This window comes from Apus apus, chromosome 13 (assembly GCF_020740795.1).
Source record: "Apus apus isolate bApuApu2 chromosome 13, bApuApu2.pri.cur, whole genome shotgun sequence".
NCBI classification, from domain to species: domain Eukaryota; kingdom Metazoa; phylum Chordata; class Aves; order Apodiformes; family Apodidae; genus Apus; species Apus apus.
In genome coordinates this window covers 19,222,903-19,243,483 of record NC_067294.1, presented here as the reverse complement: position 1 = coordinate 19,243,483, position 20,581 = coordinate 19,222,903, and the positions used below count along the sequence as shown (strand labels likewise).

The following is a 20,581-nucleotide window of genomic DNA, read 5'->3' as shown; positions in this document are numbered from 1 at the left end:
CATTTACACATATTTCAATGCAGTTGTCAGAACAGGAGCCAGAGATCTCAATGACATTTCTCTCTGCTTTCCAGTATGGCAACTGTAACAGGGAGCTATTTTTTCAGAATCAAAAGCTAGCAAGCACTTCTCCAGCTACAATTAGTTCTTACTGTTATTTTGGTAGCATTTTGATGGTAAGGGTCTCCTCCTTTGGGATCCTCTGCTTTTACATCAGTGGGCTCAGACATCTCAAAATCTGAAAACTAATTTTCTGTATTTCAGCACAAACATTAATTCACAGGATCACAGAGTCACCAAGGCTGGAAAAGACCTTTAAGATCATCAAGTCCAACCTATGACCAACACCACCACACCAGCCAGACCATGGCATTAAGTGCCACTTCCAGCCTTTCCTTGAACACATCCAGGGACGGTGCCTCCACCACTTCTTCCCTGGATAGTCCATTCCAACATCTAATCACCTTGTCCATGAGGAAGTGCTTTCTAAGCACTAATTCTTCTTTAACTAGTCAATACTCATTAACATTTAAATTTCTTTTGAGAGTTTCCCCATTAGATTTACATTTAGTCTGATGTTACTTCGATACCAGGTTACCTAGTCAGGTAATTTCCAACACTAGTCAGGAGCTTCCACTTTTACTAAAGCCTGGAATCACTGTAAGCAATGAAAAACCAGCTCCACATAGATGTTTCTAGCAAAATCCCAACATCCTCAAATAGCCTGCAATTTCATTTATTTCCTCTCCACCAACCCAATCCTTTGTTTTAGAATGCAAGAAAGAATACCGGTATTTGTATATATATATGGAATACGACACATATTTCATCTTAAAATACTAAAATGAAATATTAGCTTCATCCTTGTGACAGTTTTATTACCATTTCATAGTTCAAATAGGAAAGAATAATACCAGATAATTTATTCATATAATTATCTGCTCATACGCTTCACCGTATTTAAATTCCTGATGATGACAGACTTTTCTACAGCCTAACTTTCCATTTTTCTATCCATTCGATCTTTTCAGGCTTTCACCTGGCATCCATTTTCTCACACTGTATGAAAATTGAGTTACCTCTTCTAAAGCTGAAATAACATGACCTCTTCTGTGTCACTGCCAGAAAGATGACTCAGTGTTCCTCCTCTCCCACCAACCCCCATTGCCCGCACACTTGGGAAAAGATGAGGGAGCTTTACGCTAGTGCAGCAAGATGAATTTGACCAGCAAAGGGTCTTTCCAGCCCCCAGCAGAACTGGCAAGAGGAGAGAAAACTGCACAGCCAGGAATAAAAGATTCCTGCCTGATGGTGACAGCAGATAGCCACTAAATCACTTTAGCCACCTCTGACACCCTCCCCTCGTGCAATTCATTCAGAATGTTGAAGTTTTAAAAGATACTTGATTAGGAAACATAGCAAGAAACCAAACCTTTCAATTTTTCAAGATTTTGCTTCTATTAAATCTCTAGCAAATAAACATTTGCCTTACAACAAGGTGACAAATTCCTAGATGCAATCCTCAGCACTGCTGATTTGTTACAGCAGCCAGGATCTTCAGACACATTCATCTCATACGTGCATAAAATCATGCTGATCACTCAACCAAATGCACTTTAATCCCATATATGTTAATGTCGTTAATACAGAAGCATCATTAATTACTCCTGTGTCATAGTTACAGATAAACTTCAGCAGCAGAAAATGTTTTCACCCATCTCTGTGGATAAGCATCCAGGAGAGAGATCTGCCTCTTAAATTACCTTGTGCTTTAAAAAAGAAGCTACAATTAGAACAAATGCAATAACACAGTAAAAAAAAATGTCAGTTTTGTCTCAGTCATCATTTAAACATCAATTCAATTGCTTTAAAGAAAGCAAACTAAAGCTCAGGCAAGAATATGAGAGGACTTGTGGTTCAACAGATATTCTTAACAACTATATTCAAGTATAAGAAAGAGTTCTTATTTCCTCTAGCTAAGAAGGAAAAATGTAATCCAATTATGAACTGAACAGACATTAACGCTGAACTTGATTGGATCGGTCTGGAGTGTTCACATATTCGCTCCTTCTCCTTGTTTGGGTTTTTGGGTTTGTTTTTTAAGTATCTTTGGCAGAATTTAGCCTCGGTCCAAAACCTAGTGAGTACACTCCCCACACCTCTGAAAGACTACAACCAATCATGGTAAAAAACTAGCTGATATGCACTGAAAACTGCTATACATATGAAGCCCTGGACTGAAGCTCTTACTCTTTACCTATGCCAGGCTTCAGCTGACATTGAACACCAGTGTTATCTCATCTTTGATTCCACAGCAACCCTGCTGGCCTGAGCATCTGCTCAGCAAACATATTCAAGAGGCAACAAGATGGAAAAGTAAGGCAGAAAGGAGAGGAGAAAGGAGCATTTTCCTCAGCCCCGGGACTTAGTACCAGAAAAAGCAGCTTTGTTTCTTCACGGAACCTGGCTTTTTTTTTTTAAGTGCAGTGCAAAAGACATGAAGCTCAACTAGATCTTTACAAGGTGTGGCAACAAGCTGGAGACAAGGGCAAATGTGAAGTTCTGCATCTGGGAAGAACCAGCCCCATGTATCAGTACAGGTTGGGGGTGACCTGCTGGAAAGCAGCTCTGGGGAGAAGGACCTCAGGGTCCTGGTAGACAACAGGATGACCATGAACCAACAGTGTGCCCCTGCAGCCAAGAAGGCCAATGGCATCCTGGGGTCCAACAAGACGAATGTGGCCAGTAGGTCAAGGGAGGTTTTCCTGCCCCTCTGCTCAGCCCTAGTGAGGCCACATCTGTAATACTGCATCCAATTCTGGGCTCCCCAGTTCATAAAGGATAAGGAACTACTGGGGAGTCCAGTGCAGATGATGAGGGGAATGAAGCATCTACCCCATGAGGAAAGACTGTAGGTGATCCCACTCTAGCAGGGGGGTTGGACTAGATGATCTTCAGAGGTCCCTTCCAACCCTGATCACTCTGTGATTTAGTGAAGAGATTCCTACAAAAGAGGTTTGTTCAAACTATCTGTGTTTGGCTTGTGAGACATACCAAATTCAAGTAGAGACAAACCAAAAACCTGACTGACATCTATATGGACTGCTGGGTAAGAACTGCAATAGGAAAGAGTCACACAAAACAATTATTATTAAGAAATTGCTCTAACTCTGGGACAGTTGCAAACAGCTCTAAGACACATTCCAAGCCAGGTATTATTCCCACAGCACAAACTACTTTTTTCTAGATTTTCTCAGTCTGTAGAGCTGTAATGTCTACCAGGCTTCTATATTGAAATATCGGGGGGAGGGGGGAAGTCTGCATGCTATAGAAAAGTAACAGTCTTCCTTTAGCTAATCCTTATTAGTGCAGTATTGTACAACAAGATCTGACAGAAACTCAGGTATTTTTATTAAAGAAGTCACAGAGTAACAGCTAATTCTACCAGTTCCAGTAGATTGCTGGGGTTTGTTCTTGGGTTGGTGTTTGTTTTTTTAATTAAAAAAAGTGCTTTCACCTGTAGCAACTAAGGCCTCTTTCCTAACCTGTTTTTGACTGTAAGAAAATCTGTGGTCTTACATATGAGAAGAATATTCACAATGCTAACTCTAACCTAAGTTAGAAAGGACCAGGATGGCAATAAGCACTAGTTTATCAACACCTGCATTACTCTGGACCTGAACTTGTCTTGATGCTTCTTCAGGTTTAAACAGGAGATACTGTATATTACAGTTAAATAGGAGCTTATTGCTTCATTTCTTAATTACCATATCAAGGATTTTTATTTTTTTTTAGGTTTTGTTTCCCCTCTAACATAAAGCCAGCAATACACACCCAGAAAGACTTGCCATGGCAGCAAAATCACTATTTCAGTGCCTGATGCCTTCTTCACTGCCAGCCTTCTCTTTCCTCCTTCACTACCTCCTCCTGCAACAACTCTACAACACCTTTTCCAGGGCCACAGCACCAGCAGTAATTCAAGCACATTTATGCAATTAAAACAAATATTCTTCTGGTTTTATCACACTGGCCAGAATTACAGTGATTAGCTAAGGAAAAACTTCAGCCACAAGCTGAATTGTCTGCCCAGCTTTGTTTAGCTTTTAAATGGACAGAGGCTCAAATGGTGGAGTCAGCACATCTCTGGCAGAGATGGGCAGTCACCTGCTCACGCTGGGTCAAACCAAGCCTGAGGGCACAGGGACATTCCAGCACACTCAACTGGATCCTAATGACAGGACACAGGGCTAAATGAACAAGCAAGTATTGGTATCATCTACCGAGTGCCCCAGCAAGAATCAAAGGAGTCTCACTCCACATCAGAGCTTCATACTCCTGTGTTCCAAGGAAGCATCCAGGCTAGAGACCAAGAGAAAAAGACTCAGATTGCTTCTGGTTGCTTATACAAAGTAGTATTAAAACTCCAAGTTGCTCTTGGAGAATTATTCATGTTGAGACTGTAGTGCTTATAATATTTACCCATAAAACTATAAAAGCAGCAACTTTGCAAATGATACAGAAGCAGAAATCATGATCTCTGTATGGAAAGCTGAAAAATCAATTATTTACTTTGTGTCGTCAAATATGAAAAAATGTACAAGGTTTATTTCATCATTTTAAAGAAAATACCAAAGCTAACAGTTGGCAATTTTTCCTTAATTCCTGGTTCCTTCTTTCTTGCCTTATCAGAGAGAGAAAATAGTATTTCCTCATTTCAAGTCTAATAACTGCTTGCTCCGAGAATCTGAAAGATACACCTCAAAGAGGTACTGCTGAAACATGGAAAGGAGGAACATGGAAATGGTACCATCCACTGTGGGAGCATAAGGAGCAAAGACAAACCCCACATATCCCTGAGAAACATCAAGATAAGAAAAAAAATTTCTTCATGCTGGAGAAAGAGCAACAAATTTCTACTCTTTACTTCTAGCATTCTAACTCAGCCAAATATTTTAAAATTCATCTAGTTTAGGGCTTCCAACCTTTGCAAACAAGTTACTTTACAGGCACTCTCACCCATGTGGTGGTACAAAGAGAAAAGTGGAATTACTTTCTGTTTTTTAGTAACTTGAGGCTTATAGAGAAAAAATATCATACCTCTATTGAGACTAACACCAGGTTATGGCTTCCATGCACAGCAGAGATGCAGAAAGAAGAACATTCAACCTCTGAATGCTGTTGATAGGCAAACATCCCACTTGAACTCTTCTCCACATTTCTAGCGCTTGGAAGGAAACTAAGGCCAAATCTGTAATTGCTTTCCTGAATCAGAAAGCATCCTGAAAACAAGATCTCTGGCAATGTCACAGTAGATTACAGAGTACAAAACAACCAAAAATCAGGATGCTATAGTATTCAGAAAGAAAATAAAGACTTTATTTCACCATGACCCAACCTGAAGAAAGAATGCACCCATCTATTCTTAATGCATTAAAAACAAACACCCCTCTACAAAAACAGTCCAGGCAACTCATACCATCACATATTTTTATTCTTTGCAGCATCCTCCTGCATTTCAAAAAAGAAAAGAGGACACAGGTATATCAAGAGATGCAGTTTCACCGAGTTCTGTGTCTCTTAACCTCTGCTTCTTGAGATGGAGTTTTTGTCCAGAGGTTACATAAATCCAACGTGTGGCACCACACAACACGAGTTTTACTGAGCTGCGTTCTCCACAACGCAGAGAGAAATTCTAACAAGCATTAATCAAACAGACAGTTTCTGGATGGAGTTGCTTCAAATAGTGAGTATAGAAAAGTCTGGCCCACTAAGATTTTACTAAAGCAAACTTTTTACATTCTTTCTCTGCAGGTCCTTGCTTTTATCTGTGTAAAGACTAAAATAAAGTTGTTCTACCTCTTATTCTGTCTCTACAGTTTAAGAAGATCAGGCACTGGGTGTGCTCACTATAGGAGAAGGCTAATAGCCAAAAGAAACAGCCACATTGCAACTTTCTTCTCTTTTCATTATTAAATCTTTGTACATGCCCCTTTCCCTGGAGAGACTTCCAAAACATGCTGCTTACTTGTTTTTGGCAAAAGCCAACTGGAAGCCAGGCCAAGCTGGCTATAATATTCTTGCTCACTGAGGCCCTCCTCTGTTACTCAAAAGTCATGTGATTATTCAAAAGCAAAGGTAGAATTAACCTTTATAACAATTCAGATTCCTTACGTTTTTTTAAAGGACATACCCAAACAGGAGTGTCAGCAAATAAATATATGCACACACACAGAGGAATAATCAGCTACACACAGAGAGATACAATTTCTTCAGGTAACAGTTCTTCTGAAAAGTATTGGTAGATTTAAATTAAACTTGTAAACTAACTTTTCTCCAGCAAAAGCTGGCAACAAACTGAGATGTATAAACAAAAGCACAGCTTGCAGGACAGATGAAATAACACTCCCACTCTCCATGCATCAACAGAGCTCAACTTGAGTAATGTGACTAACTTGGGGCAACAAGCTATGAGGAACAGAGACCTGTAGAGGTGATGTTAGATTTTATACTATTTAGGTTAAACAGAAAAAAAAAAAAGAGAGAGAGAACCAAAGAAGATCACAGTCTGCAAGTTGGATCCAAGGGTGGCTGCTTTAAAAATGGAACACTGAGTTTGATATGATGCATTTTAAAAAAAGCAGTCAAAGCAACTCCATTAAAAAACACTAATTGCTTTACTACAACAATTTCCTTCCTGATGCTCTTCCAAAGCACCTCAGAGCCTCCTTTGCCCCCAGATTTTGTATGTAACACTGAGGACTGATACTCTGGAAAACCTTTTCATTCTAAAGACTGCAGCTGGCTTGGCATTCTGTGGAGCTTCCAGCACTGCAGACAGTTTGTCTAAATGAGTTCTCAAAGGCACCCATGAGGAATGGCACAAGCACAGGTGAATTTGCCTGAGGAGAAGGAAGGGAAGAAGATATAACCAGAACTTAAAATCTTTCAGCTTTACTTTTTGAAAAGTGTTAACATGCTATACCGAATTTGATGAAAAGGTGATGGCTAAATGACAAGTCAGTAATTGCTGTTTCAGTGATGATGCTTTTTTACACAGGGCTACAAGTCTTTCGAGAACTGCACTATGCCCTTTGTTCCCACAGCAAGTACTTCCTTGATGGATACAACAGAGCTACACTTGTGCAATAATATAATATTTTTCAAAAGTTTCCTAGTATATGTTGAATACTTAAGTATTTAAATACTTTATATTCACAAAGAACATAAACTATATTGCTTTAATAAGTAGAATCAAAGATGAGCAGCAGTATGTTGTACATAATTTTACTTTTCAGTAATCTGGTGAAAACTACCTTGACTTTCTAGAAATAAGCAAATTTTCTCATTTATGCTATGCACGTGCTATATTACTGTTTGTTTTCCTATGAACTTGTTTATTGTAATTACCTGTTAAATACAGAATAGTAATATTTTGTCAAAGTTGAGTTACCAGTGGAAGAAAGTAACATTCACCTGTTACACCATATCAAGTATTAATGACTCAGATCTAAAAAACCCCACACAAATACTCTGTATCATTATAAAACTGATAGAAGAACAAGGTATTGTTGGTCTGCCAACAAGAGCTCAGCTAACTCCTCTCACGTGTCCTGAGACACTTGTCACAGCACATGCTTCACAGTTTAAGCACCTCTTATATAAAGGGAGGAAGCAGCCCTGCTTCCAATAGAACTATGTTCCCTCTCACACTATACTTCCAACCAGCCCCAGAAGGGGTGGCTACACATTCAGACTACCAACCTGACTTACCAGTCTATCCAGTATGGAGCTAAGTGGCTGGCACTAGTTACTGCCACCACACTTTGACATTAAGGTCCAGAACTTCAACAGAAATTGAAATCTGAGTGGAGAGACTCAGAACTGACCTTCTGCACACTGTGAAGTATTCACTAAATACTGAGGCTCTGTTCTGAACACTTCTAAACTCTGGTTTTATCAACATGTGCTAAGGAAACTATATGACTGACAAATGCAGAAAAGAGTAAAAAATGCAAACTTAAAACCCAAGTCTGTGTAATTGAGGGCTTTTTTTATTATTATTAAATTATTAAGAGACTCTTCCTGGAGGAGATAGAAGCAAAAGACACAGGCTCTTCTACCTCCTTACTCTCCTGATGCACTTAAGGAGTTCACCTGATGAACTGGCAAATGTAGTAATGTGCTTCATTACACACAAGGTCAACATCTATGCTCCGCTTTTACACAGGCATCACAAAGAAAGAATCATACCAGTAGCCATCTGTTTAGAGAGAGAACACATGCACATGAATGGAGCAGAAGAACACAGAAAAGATACTGTATCACGCTCAAATGAGACACACTCTGTTAAGAGACCCAGGTGAACAGCAGCACTTGCCAGATACTAGGCTTTAGCAACCTGTGGTTTGAGCTAGTGTGGGTTTTTTTCTGTACCTGATTAATGCCATAGACACACATAACTGGCTTACCTGCAATATCGCTATGCAGGATCTTTATTTACCAACTCTAACACAAATCTGTAGGCAATCAAAACAAAAGCTTGCTTCAACTTACTACCACCAAACAGGATACTTAGTGGCTGTCCCACAACAGCCCCCTTGCACCCTGCAAGGGGCACCAGCTCTCCAGTACAGACTACAGCACTGCTCAGCCAGCTCTGAGCCATTGGCCAGCAGCAGCACAAAGCCCAGTGTAAGCTTCTGCACCCCACTGAATGTGCTTATTTTCACTTGGATGGATGAAGGAAGCATACCATGTACAAAAAGAGTAGGATCTCCTCTTGGTACAGGCTAAATTCCATCTCAAGTCAGGCATCACGCAGGACTGTCAATAAACCACTTCCACCTTTCTCCTGCCCAAACACTCCCTGCCTTCCTCCTTTGGCTGAGGCTATTGAGAGCACCAACAGAACAAGTCCTGAAGCAACACTGAGTGGAAAAAAGTTTGGAACCAGGAATATGCCCGTATTGGAACAGGAGGTCAAAGGGGATTTTATCTTCCATAAGAATCCAACTTGCATGAAAAATAAAATACAGCAGAAGTAAAATATAAAAGAGGAGTTAACAAATAAATATATATGCAGGATTTGGAAAAAATCGTGTTAGAAGGAGAACTGCATTAGTTGTTCACAGTACAGTCATGAAGGCTGATCAACCTCTGAGATATTATATAGACAGATATACAAAGAGAGACATAAAAATACGCAGACAACTCAAGAGATTGAAGAGTAACCTTGACAATTTTCTTACTTCACAAATTAAAACTCGTAACTTCGTCCTGTCTCTTCCCACTCCACATCCCCACTGAAAAAAATTTAAAATCTCATAATCATCTTTGTCAAAGAATTCCAAAAGCACAGGGTTTAGATCTGGTAGGATACTCAGCTGTCCGATAACTAAATTTAAGGGCAATGAAACAGTTCTTCACAGCAAACTCTAACTGAAAAAGAGCCAAAAAATATGAAGCTGGTACATTTAATGCACTTTCAAAGTATGGAAGTTAATTTGACTAAGAGTAGTATTACACTAGACTTCTCCAATCTAAAAACCTAACAGATTAGAAAAAAAAAAAACAAACATGCAAAACCTCAGAGAAATGTAGTATTAATAATCCAATTACATGCACAAAATTCAGTTTATCCAACTTACTCAAAAGCAATATGTTTCACATACCATATATTCCTTCCCACTCTGAATCTTTAGATGGTAAAGAAAGAAATTAAGTAAGTCACTGTAATGTGTCGGTGTCTTAAAAGGCAAAGTTTTATAGTTAAAATGACAGCAGTAATTTCAGTAGTTCAGTAGTACTTTGGTCTCCAAAGAAATGCCTAGAATGAAGCCTATTTCAACTTTCTTAATGAAAACTATTTATCTTTTAATCTCTATACTGTGTCCATATAACACCAAGTATTTTACACCAGATCAAATTAGGGTGACAAACTTTTCTTGGTTTAAAAAAAATAAATCAAAATAGTTGGACTAACGTTGGACTTTGTAAAATGTGGCTAAACACACTGCAAATTTTATATTGCTGCATTTTTACAATAAAGTTCCATCTTTGCTCAAATTCTAGCAATTTTCTCTCAGATTAGAATCACAGAATCATTAAGGTTGGAAGGGACCCTAAAGACCATCAAGTTCCAACCTCCCTGCCATGAGCAGGGAACCCTACCCAGGTTGCACAAAACTTCGTCCTCCCTGGCCTTAAAAACCTCCAGGGACAGGAATCAACAGATTCTCCTCTCCGATTCCCCCCAGTAAAGACCTTATTTTTCTTTTGTATTCAAGAACACTGATACAGACTAGATGTAGTTGTTACATTCCATGAGCACAGAGCTGCAGCCATTAAACTGACAAACATGAATCATTCATTTTCTGCAGTCCTCAACTCCTACAGTTTGAAGTGGAACTTGGATAACCCTTCAGAGGTTAAGTTTCTAATAATTCACTTTATTTTAATCAAAAACATCCTTGCTGTTAGTGAATAACGGATGGGTTTGGGCACTTCACACACACACAGAAAAGCAGGTCTAGCTGACAGCTTGGCAAGTGAGTAAATGGAGATACATACACTGGAAAGCATTCAATTTTTCAACTGCTGAATCTCACTCTGTCCTTTCAGTTTATCCTAAAGCAGCCAGATTTTATCTGGGCCCATTTGTCTTTTGACCTGTGTTCTGTATTTCCACTAAGTAGGTGATTATTTCCACTTTTTGCCTTCCCCAGTTCCAGAATACAGAACCTGATGCCACCTCATCCTACCAGCTTTCCAAAGAGCGGTACCAGGTCCTCATACCAGAATTGGCTACTGAAATTCAGCAGGTATTAACAATTTAAACTGCATTTAATCCCCTGAAATCTCAAAAGCAGCAAACCATCTACGTGAGAGTCTTTTCAACAGAAAAGAAGGATGTATATAACTGATCCCTGTTTGAACATAAGGATGAATTACTCACATCTGTTTCATTAAGCAAACCCTTGGGTAAACATGGTTCATCTTCAAAAATACCCTGATTTTCCTCACAAGCCTCTTTATAAATACTAGCAGAACTCCTGAAGAACTCACTGCTAACAAAACTCTTCCCTGTGTATATACTCCACATGAACAGCGAGTGCTCGAATGCTAGACAAAGAGTTTAACCACTTTCTTCTGAATATGTTTTTTGATGCTTCATTGTCAAAGTGCTTCAACATTCAGACAGAGAAGGAACATGATCAAAAGATGTGCTGCTAGGGATACAGGCACCCAAGCTATTTCCTCAAGTTAAAAGTTCTTTTAAGAATATGTGTTGAGGGACCCATGGAGGAACCTGTCAGGAAGAGCAACAGCTCTGAAGGCTATAGCCATTCCTTCAGAGTAGGGAAGAGCTCTCATCCTCCAGCAGTTAAGCACTGTCCCTAAAAATTACCATACTGAAGATCCACAAAAGAACCATAAGACTTCAGAGCTGGAATATTATTTTAGGAAACCAACAGTAGCATAATTAACACTGGAGCTTTATGCTTCTAGTGCAGAACATCAATCCACTGGCAGAATACTAATAATCTGTTCTATTAGAATCTGAAAAATAGAAACATCTCCAAACAGCATGGTTCTCTTTCCACAGGTTATTTTACCTACAAAACTCTTCTACTAGGAGTCAAATTGAAGGTATACAAAAGACCTGGTTTGTTTAGGGTAACTTCTGAAAGAATAGGATAGAATTTATCTTCAATTTCTGAAGATAAAAAGAACTCATGACTTTCACAGAACAGCGAAGTCTCTCCATCTTCAGAAATTAAAACTAGGGTTTTTTGTGAAATAATACTGTGAATTATTTGTGAAACAATAATGTGATATTTCTCCTCCCCCTCTACTCGGCCCTAGTGAGACCTCACTTCGGAGTACTGCATCCAGTTCTGGGCTCCTCAGTTCAAGAGGGACAGGGATCTACTGGAGAGAGTCCAGCAGGGGCTATGAGGATGATGAAGGGACTGGAACACCTGCCTTAGGAGGAGAGGCTGAGAGACCTGGGGCTTTTCAGTTTACAGAGGAAAAGACTGAGAGGGGATCTAATTAATTAATGTCTCTAACTACATGAGGGCTGGGCCTCAAGAAGGCAGGGACAACCTCTTGTCACTTGTGCCCTGTGATAGGATGAGGGGCAATGGATTCAAACTTGAGCACGGGAAGTTCCACCTCAACATGAGGAAGAACTTCTCTCCTGTGAGGGTTAGAGAGCCCTGGGACAGGCTGCCCAGAGAGGTTGTGGAGTCTCCTATTCTGGAGACTTTCAAGACCTGTCTGGATGCCTTTCTGAGTGATCTGCTCTAGTTTTGGTCCTGCTCTGGCAGGGATGATCTTCATAAGTCCCTGGACTCGATGATCTTCAGAAGTCCCTTCCAACCCCTAACATTCTGTGATTCTGTAATACAGTAACTGACAGCTGTTCATTAAAGTGCCTGTGCTTTGCTTGAACAGATTACAGAAGGAAGGTATTGTTGCCCAAACTAAAGCTAATGAGCCAGATTTTCAGTGGACCTAGTAAATATAAGGAATCTAACTGCTGTTGGTGTGCACACATACATGTACATATGTGTACACTTGCTATTTTGTTAAGCATGGGTGACGCACACCTCTCTTGCTAGAAAATCTACCGAAGGCTGTCACCCTCAGCATCCAAAATTACAAAATACTTTAAGTCCTCTTGGAAACAGATAAACAAACTGAACTGCAAAAAAATATCCAGCACTCCTATGGTGAGTAAATACAACATGGAGAAACATTCTTAAGAAGTTCAACTAACCTCAGGCCTCTACACTTGCATATGTAGGCCCAAGTGGCTCTCAAATCAACATAGCTACTTAAAACAAAAACTCCTACAGATCTTAGAGTGCATTGGCTGAAAACCACTTCTGCATAAGTAATTTGAAGAACATCCGACCTGGCTGCAGTGGCTTCAACTTACCTTCCAGGATTAAAACACAACATGTCCATGTGAGACCAGAGCATTAAAGGATTCATGAAGAATAAACAAAATAAGTTTTGCAAGTCATACTCATTAATATCCTAATGACACAGCCACAAACTCTCCACGTGTGAAGCCCTAAGAAATCTGAGACACTAAATGCAAGACCAGCCTCCAACAGGTGATGGGTTTATCACAATGAAGGCTGAGCTACCTTGGAAACCACACCAGATGAGGACACAGCTAAACCACTTGTTCAAGCAGTAGTTCTGCCTTCTACTTCTGCAAGCTATATTTGATGCTGGGGACTAAAATGCAACTAAAACAACAGGAGAAATCACTTGCTTTCCCAAACTGCAAAATAATACCAAGTCCCAATACTAGGCTGCTTTGTTGTCATCATGGAAACCTAGAAGCTCACCTGGAGTTAGAAAGGGCATTTGCAGCCAGGCCAGCCAGAGAAATTCAGTGAAGATATGAGAACATCTCACAGAAACACTAGCTTCTTTTTAAATCACTTTCAAATTATGGCTTTGATTAATGAACTACCAGATTCTCAGTATCTCCTTTAGACTAGCCTAGTGGTATTTTCAGTGTTCAAATTTGCAGTGGGAAAGACAAGTACTGCTTAACTGAAGAACTTTCCCAAGAGTGTTTTCAGTCTTTTGATCTCACATATTTCTCAAGTGGCATTAATTTTGTCCAATCTTTTTATAGAGGTAGATGGAGCCCCCAAACAAAAATACAGTTCTTCAATTTGCTCTTCCTTCCAGACTCCTGTTCTGGCCATTTGCTATATCCCTACCAAGCACTCAAGGGATCAAAGCATAGAAACCTCAGATTAAAAAGAAATTATCTAATCCTGGGAACAAGTGGCCAACTACTGCGTAGAAATTTGAAGAAAGCACTACAGGAAGCAATGGTATCTCACAGATTTGTTAAATAACCTGGAATAATTTTGAACACTGCAACCCTATCTGTAAAGCCCATACCTCACAGACTAAGTGCCTTCATAACACTAGCCATCAGACATCTTCACTGATAATTTACAATAGGTTTTAGGACACACCAGTCATCAGGTACATGAGAGAAACTGAAACTCATTTTCATTTCTAAAAGTGCTCCTAAAGGGGTCAGACTATTCTAATTGTTAGTGCTCGGAGTATTCCAGAAATACTCTTATTCTTCCTGCAAATCAAACTTTGGTCCCCGAGAGTTATAACAGGTTAGAAGAATTTTAGGGGACCACCTTTAACTATACTGATGCAACTTTCTGCTGACAAAAGCTATGCTAGGTTGCAAGCAGAATTTTCTCCAAATTCAAAACGCAAAGAGAACTAACAGCACGAGTCCCTTGCCCTCTTTTCTTCCTCAGAATGAAGATCTCCTCTAAGACTGTACATAGTTTTACATCTTTACACCTGTAAATAAATGTTATTTTTATCTACTCTAAAGTGTGTTCAAAGCTAAAGTCTGAAAACATTTTTCAGTACACTACTACTAGCCTGAGTATGCACCTGTAATAATCTAACAGGATTTTTTTACACAGCAGGGTTTTTACATCTTTTTGTCTTTGGGATTTTGAAAGTGACAATTTTCAAATCCACATCAAACATCTAAGTCAAAAACCTCAGAAAGACTTTAATTATGCAAGCCTTCACTATAAAAATAACAAATGCAGTGGCACTAAGTTAATTTAGTCCGGTTCCAAAACATGAACATTTAATATGTATTTTTCAATAGTCATATCTCAGAACTACACAATGGAAAAATGTATTTGTGAAAGTCAAAACAGAGGAACAAGTGTTCACCCATATATTCCTGTAGTAATGGACTAGTAATTATATATTGACCAAAGAAGCAGAAAAGAAGTTATTTTACCAAGTCTACTTCCTTCCATTCTCTCCACTTTAATCCTCCCCCAAGTAACACATGTAACCTCATCTGGTCAATGAAATACCATATAATTCAAATTAACTTTTCTAACTTCATATGTACAGAACGAATGGATCAGGCAACACTCAAACCCCCATATTTTCCATGTTCTGCTCCCCACCCACCATCATGGTAAATTTCCAGATTTGTGAATATTTCACTAGGATCAAAATTTACAGGTTGCCAGATCTGTGTGCTAGTTAGGTTCAGAAACAAACTATACAAAGAAAGTACCTGCTGCCTCCAGTAAGGCTTCTAGTCTTGCTTGTGTTTCTGGATCCACAGTTCTCAAGTCCGCACCTTCTGCAGTACTCGATACGAATAACTCGGATGTGGTTTTAAGTACTTGGTTATCAAGATCTTCTTGGTCCAAAATAAATGATTCAACCTGTTTGCCAAGTCAGAAAAATAATTTTACCATTTTTGAAGTTTTATACTAGATCTGAAGTATTAGGGAAAATATAAAACAATTTAACTGCACTATCATAATCATTTTTACGCTGTACAGATTACAGGACACAACTGTACACATTACAGGACACAACTGTACAGATCATCTGGTCAGCTCACAGAAAAGGTAGGTGCAACGACAAAAGAAAAAACTCTAGATGAAAAACAGTTTACTGTAAAAATAACAACAAGATCTTAAACTACAGCAAGGGCAACTCAGATTAAAGATTGAAAGTACATTCTGCATGTTTGGACAGTTAACCACCAAAGTAGGCTGCTACAAGATGCTATAGTTTCTTTGTCACTAGAAGTCTATCTACTTTGTTATTAAAAAAAGCTGTCAGTAATGACTATGGTACAGCTGAACCTGTCTGAGAGCCAGAGAGGGACTGAATGGTTTCCCTTGATGCTTTTCAGTTGTACTTAAAAAGTAATTTCAATTTATGTAGCACAAGGATTTTTATATATATATATTTTAGTAGAAACACCACAGTTGACTAAAATTCAAACCCCAAACATCAGTTTCCAAGCTGGCACTTAGTATTGCCCCAGTCATTAATGTTTTCTAGACAATAACAGCTCTGTAGGACAATTAAGCAAGCAGGTAGTCCAGCTGAGCAACAATAATGCAGTCCCACCAGTTGCCCACATGATCTCCAAATGCAAGCTCATGGAATTACTCAACATAACACACTGTAGTTTTCTGACAGCTTGACTAAGTAAACAAGGAGAATATCTGACTCATATTCCAATGAGAGTAGAACTGTATTTCAGAATTTGCCCAAAGTTCCTCTATTTTCACAAATACTGTAAGATAAAAACACTATTTCATAATAAGATGTTACCTGTTCAATACAATTGGAACCTCAAATATCCCATAGAAATGAGAGGTGCTCGTTATGCCACCACTGCTGCCCTCTCCCACTTCACGACCCAGTTGCTTCTTCCTTTTCTCTGTTTTTTCCTAATTTTTCACCCCATCTTTCTCATGCCAGCAGTGAACTACCATCATATTCAGCTCTATCATGTAACACCTCACAATACCTTAAGGAAGTTTATAATCATAGAAAGTTCTGAAGTTATACTTTAAAAAAAAAATCGTATCAGACCATCTGCAAATTCATTACAGTATAAGGAACCTGGAGAGCTCCACAGAGCACTGCTATTCAAGGGCAACTGGTGCTAATTTCTTCCCCCTTCTGATCTGTAAATGCTTTGTAACATTATCCCCTGGTGCCCAAGATAATCTGTGGATACCCAGGGAAACACAATGCTAACATATTAATCCAAAGGGCACCGGGGAGGGGTGTCTTTTAGGCTCCAGAACATCATCCCAACATCTCGGTGGATACACGCGCAATACTGGCTGGCTAACAGGTAGGACATCGCGCCTGCCGAGACACAAACATGGAAGCTCAGACAGCAGGCTGTGATTTAGGGCTCTAAGACTTCTAGATTAGTCCAGACAATGGTCACTGTGTAAAAGAGCTGAACATTCAACAAGGAGAAAATTAGTGAACTAAACCAGCAATACACATTTTTTCTACAAGGAAGAGCTACTTCGAAGTCACAGCAAAATGTATCCCTCTGCAGAACTCAAATTTCAGGTTGTGTCCATCCAGTCAGCTTAAGGACTCCCTGCTGCTATAAGCTCTGATGCAGAACTCGACTTCTGGAAAAATTCACCCTTACCTACAGGAGTAATGCTAGGTTTTTAATTTTCTCCCCCAGGACTACACAAAGGTACTCTGCTTCAGCAACGTGCTAGAAATATTTTTGCTACCGCAACCATCATTGCACGACCCCGTAACTGGCAGAAAATCCCACTGTGTATGTAATGCCTCCACCTTACAAATAGTTGAGAACTACATAGGAGAAATTTTATTACAAATTCATGGACTTTTTCAATTACACCACTGAACTTAATGGCAGTCTTAAGTTTTGAAGACATATCAAAAGGGGTAAAAACGCTGCCTACCATTGAAGCAACTGCACTTAGCATCAGCAAGGAATGCGGGAACGTTCATAGTGGCAAACCTTAACTTTCAGCCTCAGAACAGCCTGACAACAACCAAACAGAGCTAGGAAAATCAGCCTTGCAACAACCTTCCAGAAGTTGTCCTGCTGCAAGGTTTAAAACTTCATTTTTTAATACTTTGGTAAAGATATGGACCATTTTCTCCCCAACCTCACTTGTGCATATTTACAGGACATTATCTGCAACAATACACCTCTTGAACCTAAATCAGGGTTAACTAACCATATCACAGAATCACCCTCGTTGGAAAAGACCTTGAACATCATCAAGTCCAACCATAACCTAAATCCACCAACCATAACCTAAATCTACCCATTCAGTGCTTAAATCATGTACCTAAGCACCACATCTATATTTGTTTTAAACACTTCCAGCGATGATGACTCCCACCACCTCCCTTGACAGCCTGTTCCACTGTCCAACCACTCTTTCAGTAAAGAACTTCTAATACCCAGCCTAAACCTCCCCTGGCTCAACTTCAGGCCATTTGCTCTGGTCCTGTCATTATTCACTTGAGAGAAGAGCCAAACTCCCACCTCCCTACAACCTCCTTTCAGGCAGTTGTAGAGAGCAATGAGGTCTCCCCTCAGTGTCCTCTTCTTTAAACTAAGCAATCCCTGTTTCCAAATAATCTATCAACTTGTAAGAAACTCCTCTCTCCCCCTAACAGGAAGTACATTTTGCTTACAGGAAACTCTAAAAAAGTCTTTTTAACACTGATTATGCAAACACTACTTTAAGTGAATTAGAGACAGCTTTTCCTTATGGAAGAAGTTGGATAGCAGTCTGTTCTTTTCACCACTCTCTTCGACTCCCATTCAGCTCTTCTTTAGGTTTACAACTGTACTTCCAGAGACCTCATGCATTTAAAGTCTCACATAAAATTCTTGCTTCATATACAGCATTTTCATCTTTGTTTTATATTACAGCAATTATTTCTGCATGTTGAGCATCAAATTTTATGTTTGGTTTTGATATTTTATTAAGAGCTTAATAACATACCCACAATACAAAAATAACTTCAGTGTGAAAATACTGAAAAGCCATAACCAAAATGTTAAGATAGCTGTAACCACTGCCAGCCTCCCAGAACAAGTTTCAATGCATTTTCCAATCAGAATGTCTGACATTTCTCTAAATCAATGCAGCTTCTCAACCACTAAGACAAGGCTAGACAGGATGAACAGCTAGGTACCTTATCACTAATAGCAGAGTAAGAAATCAGCTCATTCTCCAGATGTTTCTTGTGAATGGCAGTGACCTATGATAATAACATAATACATCTTTTAAAATTAAAAAAAATAATCAAATTACCCCAAATATATCAAGGTTCACTTTTTAAACAAAAAATAAACATTAAAGAAAACAACAACAAAACAAAACAAAAAACTAGCATATTTTATGTCAGCATTCCCAGAAGACTTAACACACTGCTCATGTGGCAAAATTTAGGCACTCTGCTCTATCCTAATCAGATCTGTAGCAAAGGGACAGAGTAACCAGTCCCTGTGCTATTTTTGGATTATTCTGCAAGATACTGTGGGGAGTTAATAAGCATCTTACTTGACAAGGTTCATGGGGAACATGTGGATTCAAGGTATTATTCTAACTGCCAAAACAATTGTAACAAGGAATAACTGACAATCAAAAACCAAAGAAGATACTAGAGAGTGCTGAACATCAGCCTGCTTCACCATACGTCCTGTTTCACGCTCATTCACAGGAATGACAGACCTTTCCTGAAGTTCTGCCAAAGCCTGGAGCAGCCTCACAGATCTGCAGATCCAGTTACACCACTGGTTCCTCCCTCCACAGCAGCTACATTCACAGCTATTTGGACTCAACTACATCAGCATTTATATGTTAATACCATGACTGAGTTTACCTCAGGTCAGGGGTATGTGAAGGCAACTTTGCAAGCACTAACATCACAACTAACATGAGCAACTCTTGCAAGATGGGCAATGACACATTTCTAATATTGTCTAAACTGGTTTTTCCTACGTTACACTACTGAAAAAAAAAAAAAAAGTACTTTTTCCAGAAGACATCGGAGCTGCTCAAAAATCGCCTGTTACTGACACAGGCTCCAGACATGGAAAAGCTTCTTGCTGCACCATTCTGTCCTCCTGCAGGCAAGGGCAGCAACACAGACAGCTCCTTCTACCTTTTCCTTCCATTGGTGCCAAACCAGTACTTCTGGGAAAACAATCTTTACAAAAAGTGTTGATATGAAAGAGAAAGCTACTATTATTTCCTTGAACTTGCATTTTCCAGATACATCCCAAGCTATGAACACTATCCTGGGGTAACAACACTCCTTGCTCTTTGTTTGTAGAGCATCCACAAACAATGAGGACCCAAGCCCTTGACTGAGACCCCTAAACTCCTATTTTTTATGCAAATAAATTACTACCTGATTTTCTCTCTCGTGTTAGTAACCCTTCTAATTATTCCTATAATAATTCAATTTGAACATATGTCTCAACGCATCCGACTACACACAGAGGGATGCTGGCTTCCTTAAGACTAACATAAGCCTGAAGATGATGCTGAAAGTTTATGCCTATGAAGCTGAAATAGATCATCTATATTTAAATTGTTTTCATTCCACAATTAACAAGATGTGCAACACTATAGTAGGATCACACCAGGAAGACACTATGATTTTGCTTGATCAACCTGACAGTTTATGTTGTCATGCCTTTTATTACACTGCATGCCAATTTCTAATTACCACTTGTAATCCTGCTTCAAAAGTTTTGAGGAATACTGATAGGACATCAGATACCATAACACTAAGTTAAGGCCAAAAATGAGTCTGCATTGAAATTTGATGTCCAGCTCCTTTAAATTCCTCATATAAATAATATCAGCCTCAAAACTATTAAAAATAATTATTGCAAGGAAAAAAAAAAATGAAGGACTGTCACTGACATGACACTTTTAAGTTTCCTGTGACAAGCGCACAATTACACCCCTGGTGTAAACTCCTGACAGAAGCAAAATGTCTGGCCTTAGCTTATCCCAAGATGAACACTGCTTGCCCCCTCCCCCCATACCAGTCAAAAATCTTTGCACCTACTTCAGGTATCTCCCTGGCATTACTGTTTCAGGTTCAAGAGATGGCACAAAGCAAGAACAGTAAAACCACACACAAATGGGGGTATTTGCACAACTTTCAGTGGCACCTCAGTACACTGCTTTTTCTT

General features: G+C 39.3%; 1 protein-coding gene across 3 annotated transcripts in view; it reads right to left on the bottom strand.

Annotated features, from left to right (window-relative positions):
* The window catches only part of ANKHD1 (ankyrin repeat and KH domain containing 1), a 110,440-nt gene that overhangs the window by 79,665 nt on the left and 10,194 nt on the right, over positions 1-20,581 (bottom strand). For all 3 annotated transcript variants that reach the window (XM_051630965.1, XM_051630966.1, XM_051630967.1), the window contains exon 2: positions 15,116-15,269. In XM_051630965.1, the coding sequence (XP_051486925.1) occupies positions 15,116-15,269 (154 nt within the window). The remainder of the gene's footprint in view (positions 1-15,115; positions 15,270-20,581) is intronic.